General features: G+C 46.1%; 1 protein-coding gene, 1 long non-coding RNA gene and 1 other non-coding gene across 5 annotated transcripts in view; 1 reads left to right on the top strand and 2 right to left on the bottom strand.

Annotated features, from left to right (window-relative positions):
• Positions 1–7,482, bottom strand: part of LOC127486383 (uncharacterized) — a 36,750-nt gene extending 29,268 nt beyond the window's left edge. For 2 of the 3 annotated variants that reach the window (XR_011385813.1, XR_007913106.2), the window contains exon 1: positions 6,872–7,482. This is a non-coding gene — a long non-coding RNA (uncharacterized lncRNA). Of the gene's footprint in view, positions 1–6,863 lie in introns of all 3 variants that reach the window. The other variant, XR_011385814.1, reaches the window with a different exon arrangement.
• On the bottom strand, positions 755–918 carry LOC127486394 (U1 spliceosomal RNA). The gene has a single exon (XR_007913115.2). It is a non-coding gene; the product is annotated as a U1 spliceosomal RNA (small nuclear RNA).
• Positions 7,483–7,548: 66 nt separating the features above from the next.
• Positions 7,549–13,999, top strand: LOC127486391 (DNA repair protein RAD51 homolog 3-like; the record flags this gene model as incomplete). Its single annotated transcript, XM_051830240.2, has 2 exons — positions 7,549–7,699; positions 13,388–13,999. Coding segments are annotated over 2 exons (414 nt in total), but the record flags the coding sequence as incomplete, so codon positions are not given.
• Between the last annotated feature and the right edge of the window lie 332 nt (positions 14,000–14,331).

Raw genomic sequence — 14,331 nt, 5'->3', positions numbered from 1 at the left:
AAAACTTTCAACTGGAAACGAACTAAAATTATGCCATATATAATAAAGGAATGATAGAGAGGTGAAAGCACTGAGGCACAGGGAAAGCCAGATATGGTAAAACACGTTCGTGATCACGGTACCTCTCTCTGCCAAGTAAATATGAGTGTTAAGAACTGCTTGACATATTACCCTCAGATTCCATACACTCTGCAGATAGGGTCACTGCATTTACAAAGTTCCAGACCATCACTTGTGACATAGAGGTTTCTCCGAAATTTTAACAGCCAAAAAATAACATTTTGTATACTGAAATGCTTTCAAAAACCCAAGAAATCTATGTAGAGTGTGGACAAGACCAGAAGACATAGCGCTCATATACATAGCTCAGCCCCTTTTGGTGACGTCATAAGTGCCCGACGAATCTGAGGCTACCGGTCGGAACTTCAGCCGTTCTACTTTCGATCCAGTTAACAGTCGGAGAAAGCAGTGGAAAATAGCCTAAGGGCTCGGTACCCCGCACCCAACATAAAAGATTCAGAAGTTCCTGGCTCTAGGATTGAGATCGCCCAAGCTCTGGGCCAGCCATTATAGCATGAATCCGGGATGGAAGACATTTCAGATGTCCTTCAAAAACATGATACTACCAAAGCTTAGGATTAAGCCAAAGCAAGGAAGCTAGATAGAACTGTACAAACGCATCCAGAGAAAATTAACCACAAAAAAACCCGCAAAAACCTAAGACTATTATGTTTTCCCTTTGAGCAACAAAAGCCAGGGAAAAGCGCGACCGCAGCCCCCCACTTGCACAGATTATGCAGCCAGGTTTCTCACATTTGGGGAAATCACAGGGCTCAGCACATTGGAGCACAATGGATGAGCCGCATCCTGGGAAGACCACCTTCGTGAGGACAACATCTCCCCCTGCCAAGTAAGTATGAGCTAAGGGGATTGCTTGGTATCTCACCCTCATATTCAAACCACTTCAAAGTTAAGGTCATTTTTATCATGCAATCTAGCAACGTTTCTCATTTTTCAATAAAAAATTCAAACTGCAGTAATAAAACATCAGTATTTCTATTTGTGGTTATGCCAAAAATCTTAGGAAATATGAACCTAGAGTGCAAAAGACTGGCAGCCACTGCACTTAATCTACATATTCCACACCCCTTTTGCTGAGCTCATTCAGCGTCCTTTTCCTAGTATACTGGCTGATGCTACCGAACTAAAACTTAAAGATAAACCTACATAAACTTTTGCCTTCAAAGATTTGTCAATATTGGTATCACTGTGATTTCTGACACAGTTCACCCAGCTGTTGTCCATGTAACCTGAATGAGCAAATCTGAAAAGATGAAATCTGGAAAAACTAAATTTGACAATTCACAGCATGTATTGTTCAATATATGTCAAGTCAGTACAAAACTTCAGGCTTATGTGCAGCCTGCTCCCTTTCAAACAGGAAACAAATGATCATCTTCACTTGAAAGATGAGTTATACAAATGCTAATTCTAATTTTGAAGGGAAAAAAACAGGGAAGAACTGAGTTCCCCACTTGAGGCCCACAGTGGGACAGATGACCATCATCACTGGAAAACACCTTTGTGACCAATGTCACTCCTCCTTGTCGCTCCCCGTCTTCGTGGAGGAACGACACAGGACCCTGCGTTGTTCTTTTGTCTGCTCGGCCCTTCCCGGGTTGGCTACCGTCCCTTCCACCTCCGTGGAAGGGCGGTTCCCCCTGCCACTTTCCCCACTTCCGCGGGGGAGTGGCACACCGCCGGCCGGCTCTCTCGGGGGCTGCTCAGATGTTCCTCAGGTGTTCCTCTTAGATGTTCCTGGTGCATGTTGTCTCTCTCCTCCTTTATAGTCCTCTTCCACCAATCCCAACTCTGCTACCCACACGCCGAGTACGCTGCTCTCCTCCAATCAGGAGCAGGTCCTGCTGTTTATTGGTTGAACTGGAGGCAGCTGTGTAGAAGCTGTTTCCTCCTCTCCCAGCGCCATATTGTGGGAGAGCAGATGCATAGAATAAATCTTAATTCGAGTAACAATCTAGTCCGAGTTGCTCCCCACACTCCTGTCTCAGACAATGGCTAAGAATTCACATATTCCAGGCCCACCTAATAACATTATCATAATTCTCAACCCTTTCCATTCATTCCTCACAGTACATTAGAATTTGAGTTTCTAAGTTGAACAGATGTATTCTTTAATTGTCTCTGCAACATTACTAGAACCACCCTATTTCCTAATTCTTACATAAAAGATTTCTTCTTGTAGTCTCTTTTTCAAAATATAGTAGCCACTTTTGTATCTTTAAAACGGGAAGAAATTACTGCTATCTTAAAAATAATTGTAATTAGGCCAGCGCTGTGGCTCACTTGGCTAATCCTCCACCTGTGGCTCCGGCACCCCGGGGTTCTAATCCCGGCTGGGGCGCCGGGTACTAGTCCCGGTTGCTCCTCTTCCAGTCCAGCTCTCTGCTGTGGCCCGGGAGTGCACTGGAGGATGGCCCAACTGCTTGGGCCCTGCACCCGCATGGGAGACTGGAAGGAAGCACCTGGCTCCTGGCTTCGGATTGGTGCAGTGCTGGCCATAGCGGCCATTAGGGGAGTGAACCTTTCTCTCTCTCTCTCTCTCACTGTTTATAACTCTCTCTCTCTGTCTCTCTCTCTCAATCGTAATTAAAGATTAACACGCAATAACCAAGAACACAGAAGTGTCCAAAATAGTAAGAAAAAAAATGGGGCAGGGGGAAGGGGATTTTGTGATGTAGGGGAAAATTACTACTCAAGACTTTTTTTCCAACAGACTATCAGTTCGATTTTTATATATTTTCTTCTGTAAATAAGTATTATATGTGTGTTTTATGCCTATAAAGAAAGAAAATCTATAAATACTTTTATGTGAAACAAGTTATCTCAAAATCTGGTTGCAAACTATTTGAATAAGGGGAAAAAGTCATACATATGACCTATACTGGTAATAATCACCAACAATTCTTAAATCCCAAATGCCAGTTTCAGATTTGTGCATTCTTATTTTGTTTTTAAATATTTTATTTATTTTTTATTTGAGAGGTAGAGTTACAGTCAGAGAGTGGTAGAGACAGAAAGGTCTTCCATCTGCTGGTTCACTCCCCAAATGGACTCAAAGGCCAGAGCTGGGCTGATCCGAAGCCAGAAGCCAGCAGCTTCTTCCGGATCTCCCATGTAGGCACAGTGGCACAAGCACTTGGACCATCTTTTATTGATTTCTCAGGCCATAGCAGAGAGCTGGATCAGAAGAGGAGCAGCTGGGACACGAACTGGTGTCCATATGGGATGCCAGTGCCTCAAGCAGAGGCTTAGACTACTACACCACAGCACCAGCCCCTATAATTAAGACTTAAAGAGAAATTCTGACACACACTATAAGATAGATGAACCTTGAAGATATTATGTTAAGTCAAATAAGCCCAATCACAAAAAGGATGGATTCTATACATTCCACTTATATGAGGTATCAAGTGTAATCAAAGTCATTGAAACATAATGGTGGTTGCGAGGAATCGAGACAGTAAGAAATGAGTTTTCTTAATTAAAAAAAAAATTACCTGGGGTCAATCCTGTGGCTCATCTTGATGCCCCAGCCTGCAGTGCTATCATCCCATATGGGTGCTGGTTTCAAGTCCCGACTGCCCCATTTCTGATCCAGCTCCTTGATGATACACCTGGGAAGGCAGTGAAAGATGGCCCAAGTGCTTGTGCCCCTGCGCCCACGTGGGAGACCCAGAAGGGGCTCCTGATTCCTAGCTCAGATCAGCTCAGCTCAGCTTCGGCTGTTGTGGCCATTTGGGGAGTGAGCTAGTGGATGGAAGACCTCTCTCTCTGTCTCTACCACTCTCTGTAACTCTGTCTTTAAAATAAATGAAAAATAAATGTTTAAAAAATTATTTTACTTTTTTACTTGAGAAGCAGAGACACATAAAGCCAGAGGGAGTGTGTGTGCTCTCACTGCTGGTTCACTTCCCAAATGTCTGCAATAGCTGGGAGCTGGGAAGTAGTTCAGATCGCCCACATGGATGGCAAGGACCATGCCACTTGAGCCATAACCTGCTGCCTCCTGGGGTGTACATTATCAAGAAACTGGAATTGGGAGCAGAGTCAGGACTAGAATTCATTTAACTTCAGTTGGAACACCAGTGTCCTAATGAACATCTTAACTGCTAGACCAAACACCTGCAGTGGAGGTTGTTTTTTCTTTTAAAGATTTATTTATTTGAAAGACAGAGAGAGAGAGAGAGAGAGGGAGAGAGATCTTCCATTTGCTGGTTCCCACCCCAAATGGCTGAAACAGCCAGGTCTGGGCCAGGCCAAAGCCATGAAACAGGAACTCCATCCAGGTCTTACACATAAGTGGCAGGGACCCAAGTCCTTGGGTCATCATCTGCTGCTTTCCCTGGTGCATTAGCAGGAAGCTGGATGGGGAACAGAGCAGTCAGTGTTAGGGTCGAGAAGCATCCGCAGCCCAAGGAACGACTCCAAGAGACACTCTCATGCAATCAGCAAGGGGTTTGTTGATCCAGCATGCTGGGGCTCTCTGAACACACAGGAACAGAGCAGCCCCGAGAAGTCAAGGGTCAGGGTTTTTATAGGGTTTTCAGAGACATTCCACACATTATGGTTCCATTTAGGAGATGGGATGGTTTGTGGATGGGAGGGTGGTTATGGGGGGAAGAACCACTATAATCCAGAAGTTATACTTCTGAAATTTATATTCAATAAAAATGTTCTATTAAAAATAAAGAGTTATTCCCAAGTTCCTAGCAGCCAAATCTACAATAGAAAAGATGTCCATAAACTGAAGTGTGGATAAAGCAAATTTTATATATACATAAAATAATATGAATCAGCCACAAAATTGAAATCCTGAGATTTGTGATAAAATGGATGCAAATGGACATTAATATGCTAACTGAAAAGACAGAGTCAGAGGGCAGGCACTGTGGTGCAGTATAGGTCAATTTACCACCTGTGGTGCAAGCAACCCATATGGGTGCTGATTCTAGCCCTGGCTGCTCTTCCGATCCAGCTCTCTGCTATGGCCTGGGAAAGCAGTAGAAAAATGGTTCAAGTCCTTGAGTCCCTACACCCACGTGGGGGACCCGGAGGAAGCTCCTGACTCCTAGCTTTGCATTGGCGCAGCTACGGCCATTGCAGCCAATTGGGTGGTGAACCAGCAGATGGAAGACCTCTCTCTCTGTCTCTACCTTTCTCTGTAACTCTGTCTTTCAAATAAATAAAATAAATCTTTTTTTTTTTGACAGGCACAGTGGACAGTGAGAGAGAGAGACAGAGAGAAAAGTCTTCCTTTGCCATTGGTTCACCCCACAGTGGCCGCTGTGGCTGGTGCGCTGTGGCCGGCGCACTGCACTGATCCAAAGCCAGGAGCCAGGTGCTTCTCCTGATCTCCCATGTGGGTACAGGGCCCAAGGACTTAGGCCATCCTCCACTGCACTCCCGGACCACAGCAGAGAGCTGGACAGGAAGAGGAGCAACCGGGACAGAATCTGGTGCCCCGACTGGGACTAGAACCCAGCGTGCTGGTGCTGCAGGTGGAGGATTAGCCTATTGAGCTGCAGTGCCAGCCAAAATAAATCTTAAAAAAAAAAGACAATAAAAACATTTCTGAGCAGCTAAATTATCCAGCTTATGACTATCTGAAAACTTTTAATGTTTACATTTTACGCCACAGTACCTTAATGCTTACTTAACAGACAACGTTTTAAATGACTCACCAGTTAAATAATTCAACCCTTCCCTCTCTAAAGAAATTTGGAGAAAACTGACAATACAGGATGGTGCACATTCCATATTTATCCCCTAGTTTTGCTTAGTTTCAGGTGCCTAGCTTCATAAACCTGGATGTCAGTTTGAAAGCTGAGTAAACTGCATCAAAGAAACTTTAAGGATTATCTTGGACATGGTAGTCGGTACAGGCAACTCAAGGACCAGAGAATGTTATTAGCACCTAACTGTATAGCTGATGGCAGAATCCACAAGTTTCTTAAGTCTCCACTGCTGATGAAATAAAATTCTAAATATGACCAATTCCACTGAGCATGACCAAGCTAACAGAAGAGCTATCGCTGAATGTGGTAACACCATCTTTTCTTCACCCAGGAACCAGGTTGCATAAGCATGAATTTCCTGGAGGACAACACTTAAGTAATGCCCAGCGAGTGCCCAGGCATAGATCATATTAGAAGTACAGCAATGTTCTGAGCGCCAAGCCACGTTTGGAGCAGTCTGGCAGCCTTTCTGGGGTCTCCTACACTGGGTACAAACTGAGCAGGCTCTCCTGCCGTCAGTCCCCCTGCCTCTGCCCCGCCGCGCCCCTTAGGAGGGGCTCAACGTCTGGAGGCAGCTCGGGGTAATAAAAAACGGTACTAGGTTTGAATTTTGGCTTTGAGAAAAACTGTTCTGGGCCTTGAGGCCCGAGCTCTGTTCCGGCGGAATGCCTATGAGCATTTACATGTATGGGATTTGTTCATGTGCTCCGCATAAGCTGGTTCCTTCTTTAGCTCCTGAGAACTTGAAGGGCTCTGATTTATAATATTTCAGGAGGTCCTTTAAGCCGACAGCAAAGTCAGGGTGAGGAATCCAGGCAACAAGTAGGGTACAGGTTACTCCACTAAAAAAGCCAGCCGTGCTTCCTGGACAAGGAGAGACCCTTACAAGGCATTTTTCAAATTTCCTTCCATTTTCCCTGGAGTTCTGTGTTTTCCAAGTGGCCATTTCCACAGCTTGAACACCCCTTCCCAACTCTCACAGAACAGGAGCGTTCCAGCACAGGCCAGCCCCTCCCTCTCAGAACCCCAGAAACCCCGGGCTCTTACGTGCTTACTTTTCCAGCTATCTTCTTGAACTAGGCAGGCCGTGAAGCTCTGACGGTCTCAGAAACCCCCAAACGCCAGGCCCGACTCGCGGGAAGGTGTCCGCGGGTGGGTGACGCGCCCGGACGCCGAGCGTTTCCCCCAGCGGCGGTGGGGGGCTGGCCCACAATCCTTTGCGAGGGCGGGAAGTCTGGGGGGCAGGCTGGGGGTGTGGACGGCTGGTGAGGAGAGCCAAGAGACTTGCACCCTAACGGCACACTGGTTAGTCTTTCTATGGCTGTTTCCTGGACTTTCCATTCCAAACGTCCAGTTACCGGTCAGTGTACCCTCATTTTCCCACTGCTCCCATTCGGGGAGATCATTTCTATAAAATGACCCAGCCTTCCATGAGACAGGCCAGGGCGAAGGCGAGGAAATGTGTGCAGAGCCCACTGGGCCTGGCTGTCCACCCTACGGTCTAAATCCATTTTTAAGTCATAATATACGTCTGATTAGGAAACCACACACGAGATTTGGAGGAATCGCAGTGGAAATGCCGCGGATGCGAACGTTGGCAGATCTTCACATGGCCGCGAAGGCCAGACCCGCAAGCGGCCAGGCCGCAGACCCGCCCCCTCCGCGCGTTGCGTGTGACGTCACACGCACGCCCGTCTCTGGGCGCGAGTTTCTGCGGTCCGAAGTATAGCCCCACCCTGCGCGCGCGGAGGGGCCGTGTTTTGAAATGCAGCGGGGTTTAGCGAGTTTTCCGCTGTCGCCGGCGGTGCGCGTGAAGCTGGTGACTGCGGGCTTCCAGACGGCTGAGGAGCTCCTGGAAGTGAAGCCTTCGGAGCTCAGCAAAGGTAACTGCTGAGGTGGCGACGCGCTGGCCGCTGGCTGTCGGAGCCGCCCGCGGCGGGGTGCTCCCACCTGCAAGGCTGATGCAGCCCAGGCTCCGCCGCCACGTCCCGTCGCCCCTCATGGCCACGTTTAGGCCCAGAAACACTTTCTTGACTCCGCTTAACAGTTGTCTGAATGGTCACACGAATTGTGGCTGCTTTCTTTGTCTTAGCGCCTCCTGGATGAGTTGAGGATTCTCTCATGCCCAAAAGAACGCTTTTACTAGGATTTTGTGCAATATGCAGATGAGAGAGCCGGTCTCTTGTTTTGAAGAGGTTAAATGACTTTTCATAACTAGGTTAGGAACTAGTGGAGACAGAACGGGAAACTAGAAAGACTACCTAATCCTTTTTTTTTTTTTTTTTTTTTTTTGACAGGCAGAGTGGACAGTGAGAGAGACAGACAGAAAGGTCTTCCTTTGCCCTTGGTTCACCCTTCAATGGCCGCCACGGCCGGCGCACCACGCTGATCCAAAAGCAGGAGCCAGGTGCTTCTCCTGGTCTGCCATGGGGTGCAGGGCCCAAGCACTTGGGCCATCCTCCACTGCACTCCCGGACCACAGCAGAGAGCTGGCCTGGAAGAGGGGCAGCCGGGACAGAATCCGGCGCCCGGACCGGGACTAGAATCTGGTGTGCTGGCGCCGCTAGGCGAAGGATTAGCCTGTTGAGCCGCCTGCTGGCCCAAGACTAGCGAATCTTATTCTCCGCTCCAAAATTCCAAGGATGAGAATTCTTTGAGACATGTAGGATTCGTGTAGGTGGAGCCACTGAGTGAGAAAAGAAGTAGAAAGAAGACACCCCTTGTGTAATTCACTGAAAAGACTAAAACCTTACATTCTGAGCGCCGTGGTTGTATGTATTGGAGGGAACCACTGCATCCTGTAATGCTCTGGCTGTGCATATTGCAATATGGGATGCCCAGACCTGCGCATCTCCATGGAAGAAGATGAAACAGGCTTTAAGCTAATGCCCTTAACAGTGGGAGATAAGGTTTCAGTTTACCACTGAACAATAACTTGTAGACCCAACCTTAACTATTTAAGTAGTCATCCCACAGACTGTGTCCCCTAAAGTTTGATGGGCTCTTTTTCTTTCAATAAATAGGGTTTCCGAAGAAGAAATGAGAGACCCAGTAATAATTACTAGCAATTATTGATTGTTTTGGATGACATTGGTATTTATCAAGCCTTTTTTTTTTTTAATGTTTACTTACTTGAGAGGCAGAGTTACAGAGAGAAGGAGACACAGAGAGGTCTTCCATCCGCTGATTTACTCCCCAAATGGCCACAATGGCCGGAGCTGGGCTGATCTGAAGCCTGGAGCCTCTTTTGGGTCTCTCCTGTGGGTGCAGGGGCCTAAGCACCTGGGCCATCCTCTGCTGCCTTCCCAGGCCGTAGCAGAGAGATTGGAAAAGGAGCAGCTGGGACTAGAACCAGTGCCCATATGGGATGCTGGTGCTGCAGGTGGATGCTTTAACCTACTGTGCCACAGTGCTGGCCCCTTACCAAGATTTTTACATGCATTGTTTTCATTTTTATTTTACAAAAGAAAAAAATGTGAGGTACAAAAATTTAACATAGTAAGTGGTGCAGTCAGGATTTACAATGTGAACAATCTGACTTAAACGTGCTTTTTCTTGGGCATCAACTTTATTTGAAAAAGAGAGGAGGCTGGCATTGTGGCATAGCAGGTTAGGCCACAGCTTGAGATGCCAGCATTCTATATGGTCACCAGTTCCAGACCTGGCTACTCCACTTAACAATTTAGCCCCCTGCTAATGTGCCTGGGAAAGCAGTGGAAGATGGCCCAAGTGTTTGGACCCCTGCACCCACATGGGAGACCAAATGAAGCTCCTGGCTTTGGTCTGTCACAGCCCCAGCTGTTGTGGCCATTTTGGGAGTGAACCAGCAGACAGATTTCTTTCTAACTCTTTCAAGTAAAAAAAAAATTTTTTTGACAGGCAGAGTCAGACAGTGAGAGAGAGAGAGAGAGAGAAAGGTCTTCCTTCCATTGGTTCACCCCCCCAAATGGCTGCTACGGCCAACGAGCTGAGTCGAACTGAAGCCAGGAGCCAGGTGTTTCCTCTTGGTCTCCCGTGCAGGTGCAGGGCCCAAGCACTTGGGCCATCCTCTACTGCCTTCCTGGGCCACAGCAGAGAGCTGGACTGGAAGAAGAGCAACCGGGACTAGAACCTGGGGTACCAGCACCACAGGCAGAGGATTAGCCAAGTGAGCTGCAGCGCTGGTGAAAAATAATTTTTTTTTAAAGTAAGTTATTCCAACTATTGGTTCACTCCTCAAACACTTTCGTCAGTCAGGACTGGGCCAGGCTGAAGTCAGTAACCTGGATTCAGTCTGAATCTCTTATGTGGGTGGCAGGGGCCCAAGTACGTGAGCCATCACTGGCCACCTCCCAAGATGTGCATAAGCAGGAAGCAGAATTGGAAGCTGAGCTGCACTCAAACTCAGGGACTCCAATTTGGGATGCAGGTGTCTCAGGTGGTGGCTTAACCTGCTATGTTACCACTCTGGCCCCACTGTTACCTTTTCTTACTACCAAAATTATAGTTCATATACTTAAGTCAGTCACTGATTTATCAAACTGACATGATGCCAGACTCACCATTGTTTGTTTCTGTAGCATCTTTTCTGTTTTCAGGCCACATTGTCAAATAGAAATGAAACCGTGTAGTTGAGGAGAATAAATATAATGTTAAAAATATTTGTGCATTGGGGCCGGCGTCGTGGCACAGTAGGTTAATCCTTTGCCTGCGGCGCTGGTATCCCATATGGGCACCAGTTCTGGTCCCAGCTGCTCCACTTCCAATCCAGATCTCTGCTATGGCCTGGGAATGCAGTAGAAGATGGGCCAGGTCCTTGGGCCCCTGCACCAATGTGGGAGACCTGGAAGGAGCGCCTGGCTCCTGGCTTTGGATTGGTGCAGCTCCAGCCGTTGCAGCTATTCAGGGAGTGAACCTCAGAAGGAAGGCCTTTCTGTCTCTCCCTCTCACTGTCTGTAACTCTACCTCTCAAATAAAAATGAATAAAATCTTTAAAAAAAATTTGTGCATTGAATAATTGTTCTCATTAAAAGTTTGGAGTGATTTAGGAGTTTATTTAAAAAAATTTTTTTTGAGTTACAGAGAGAAAGGGAGAGACAGAGATCTTCTATCTGCTGGTTCACTCTCCAAATGGCTGCAATGGCTGGGGCTGGGCCTTGCCAAAGCCAGGAGCCTGGAATTCCATCCTGGTCTTCAAGTGGGTGGTAAGGACCTGAACACTTTGGCTGTCTTCCGCTGCTTTCCCAGGTTCATTAGCAGGGAGCTGGAGCTAGATCAGAAGTGGAGCAGCCTGGATTAACCCAGTGCACTTATAGGATGTTGGCATCGTAGGTGGAGGCTTAACCTGCTGTGTCACGATGTCAGCCCCCGCCATGAAATGAAATTTTTATATCAATGTTTCCATGAAAAGTTCTTTTGAATAATACAAGGCAGGGAGGCACAGTGTTGTGACACAGTGGGTTGAGCCACTGCTTGCATTGTTAGAACACAAGTTTAAGTCCTTAATGCTCTGCTGCTCCAACTCCCTGCCCTTTTTTTTAAAGATTTATTTATTTATTTGAAAGGCAGAGTTACAGAGAGGCAGAGGGAGAAAGGAGAGAGAAAGAGAAGTCTTCCATCCACTGGATCACTCCCCAGTAGGCCACAAAGGCCAGAGCTGAGCTTCTTCCACATCTCCTACGTGGTTGCAGGGGCCCAAGCAGTTGAGCCATCTTTCATTGCTTTCCCAGGCCATAGCAGAGAGCTGGATTGGAAGTGGAGCATTTGGGGCTTGAACCAGCGCCCATGCAGATGCCAGCACTGTAGGTGGCAGCTTTACCTGCTAGGCCACAGCATTGGCCCCAAGACGGGACTCTTAAATGGAAGTGACTGAAATACGCTTTGTACCTTCAAAATAGAAGGAACTGCTCTGACCGCAGGAGATGTGTCCCAGTTTTGTCCAGATTACCTGAACACTGTCTGTTTTTCTGAAGGGAATTTAAATATCTTCTACACTGCTAGCCACACTACTTTTTTTTTTGAAAGGCAGAGTTACAGAAAGAGAGAGAAAGAGAGCACGTACTATCTGCTGGTTCACTCCCCAAATGGCTTTCCTAAGCCATTATCAGGGAGCTAGATCAGAAGTGGAGCAGCTGGGTCTTGAACTGGCACCCATGTGGGATGCTGGCATTGCAGGCAGTTTTGCCTGCCACAATGCTGACATGTATTTTTTTTTAAAAGATTTATTTATTTATTTGAAAGTCAGAGTTACACGGAGAGAGAAGGAGGGGCAGAGAGGGAGAGAGAGACAGAGAGGTCCTCTATCCACTGGTGCTGGCCACAATGGCCGGAGCTGCACTGATCTGAAGCCAGGAGCCAGGACCTTCTTCCAGGTCTCCTATGAGGGCACAGGGGACCAAGGACCTGGCCATCTTCTACTGCTTTCCCAGGCTATAGCAGAGAGCTGGACCAGAAGTGTAGTAGCCGGGACTTGAACAGGCATCTGTCTGTAGGGGATGCCGGCACTGCAGGTGGCAACTTCATCTGCCACGCCACAGCACTGGCCCTGACATGTACTTCTTAAAGTTATACTTTGTTTTAGGAAGTTAAAGAAGTCATTCATCCTTGTTTGAAAAAGCATATGTATATTTTATGAGAGCAAGATAGTGGTGGCTTCATAAGAGACAGTGAAAGTACAATTTACTTCTATGTCCTTTATTTTCATTTTATTTGAAAGGCAGAGAGACAGAGGGCTTCCATCTTCTGGTTCACTCCCCAAATACCCTCAATAGCAGGGCCTGGGTCAGGCTGAAACAAGGACTAGGAACTCAGTCTAGGTCTTCCATGAGGGTGGCAAGGACCCAAGTACTTAAGCCATCACCACCACTTCCAAGGGTGCACACTAATCAGAAGCTGGAATAGGGAGTAGAGCCCAGACTTGAAACCAGGCACTCTGAACTGGAACGCAGGTCTCTTAACCGCCGTGCCAAATACCTACCTGTTTCTACTTCTGAGATGCTTTTGTGGATACTCAGCTATAACTTCTTTTAATTTTGTTTCTGAGGTAATAAATATTTATGTGATGACTAATAAAACAGATGCCTTTATTAAAATGAAGAAGTAAAAAGTTAATAGTAGATAGTTAAGATGTTACTTTTTTTCAAGATTTATTTCTTTGAAAGGTGGAATTAGAGAAAGAAAGAGAGAGAGAGAAAAAAAAAAATCTTCCATCCACTGGTTCACTCCCTGAATGATTACCATGACCGAGGCTGGGCCAGGCTAAAGCCAAGAGCCAGGAGCTTCTTCTAGGTCTCCCACAAGGATGCAGGGGCCCAAGCACCTGGGCCATCTCTCACTGCTTTCCCAGCTGCATTAGCTGGAAGCTGGATCAGAAGTGCAGCAACTGGGACTTGAACTGGCATCCATGTGGAATGCCATCACAGGCATTAACCAGCTACTTCTCAACACTGGTCCAAGATGTTAGATTTTTACGGTTTCTTTGTACTCTATTCATAGCATCAGTGTTATCTAAAAATCAAGATTAGTGAAACCCATTATGTGTTAGACTGTTTTAAATTTCTGAAGTCAGTATTTTTTTCTTATTTTCATTTCAGAAGTTGGGATATCTAAAGAGGAAGCCTTAGAAACTCTGCAAATTATAAGAAGAGAATGTCCTACAAATAAACCAAGATATGCTGGTACATCTGAGTCAGGCAAGAAGTGTACAGCATTGGTACTTCTTGAACAGGAGCACACCCAGAGCTTCATAATTACCTTCTGTTCAGCAGTAGGTAATATTCTTGGGGGTGGAATACCCTTAATGAAAACAACAGAAATTTGTGGTGCACCAGGTGTTGGAAAAACACAATTATGGTAAAATAAAATGTTCCCCTCTGAAGGGTGGGCTTAATAAACATTGATTAAGACAGTTGTTCTGTGGGTTTACTATTGGGAGACTCCTGTGTGAGTGTTTCAAGCGAAAACCAGTTTACCATTTGTGTTACTTCAGTGCCCCATCTTGATAAATTGATGTAATTATCTTACAGGAAATATTTCCTTGAAACTTTGTAGTATGGTCATTAGGATAAATGTGCAGTCTTTTACTTTATTCACTTCTTAAAATATAGTTGAAAGTCAATTGTTTGAAAGTAAATTAATGTATAATAAGAAAAGAACAGAAGCTGTAAAAACCATTAAAAAGTCCATAATTGTGCTTTTATAGGCATATCTCCACCTTAATCCAAGCATATTCATATATGAGTATATCTGGGGCCATGGAGAAACAGCTGTCTGTTACTCTGGAGAGTATAAAAATATTTTCATTCATTTATTTTAGCAATACTAAATAATAATTATCTGGAGTTTGGTTATCATGATAAAGATTTGGTGATTTGATGTAATTGTCTTAACAGCATGCAGCTGGCAGTGGATGTGCAGCTATCAGAATGTTTTGGAGGAGTAGCAGGTGAAGCAGTTTTATTGATACAGAGGGAAGTTTTATGGTTGATAGAGTGGTAGAGCTTGCTACTTCACCTAATAGCAGGAGCACACATGGAAG

Source organism: Oryctolagus cuniculus, unplaced genomic scaffold (genome assembly GCF_964237555.1).
Source record: "Oryctolagus cuniculus unplaced genomic scaffold, mOryCun1.1 SCAFFOLD_55, whole genome shotgun sequence".
Classification (NCBI taxonomy): domain Eukaryota; kingdom Metazoa; phylum Chordata; class Mammalia; order Lagomorpha; family Leporidae; genus Oryctolagus; species Oryctolagus cuniculus.
This window is presented reverse-complemented; position numbering and strand designations above follow the sequence as displayed.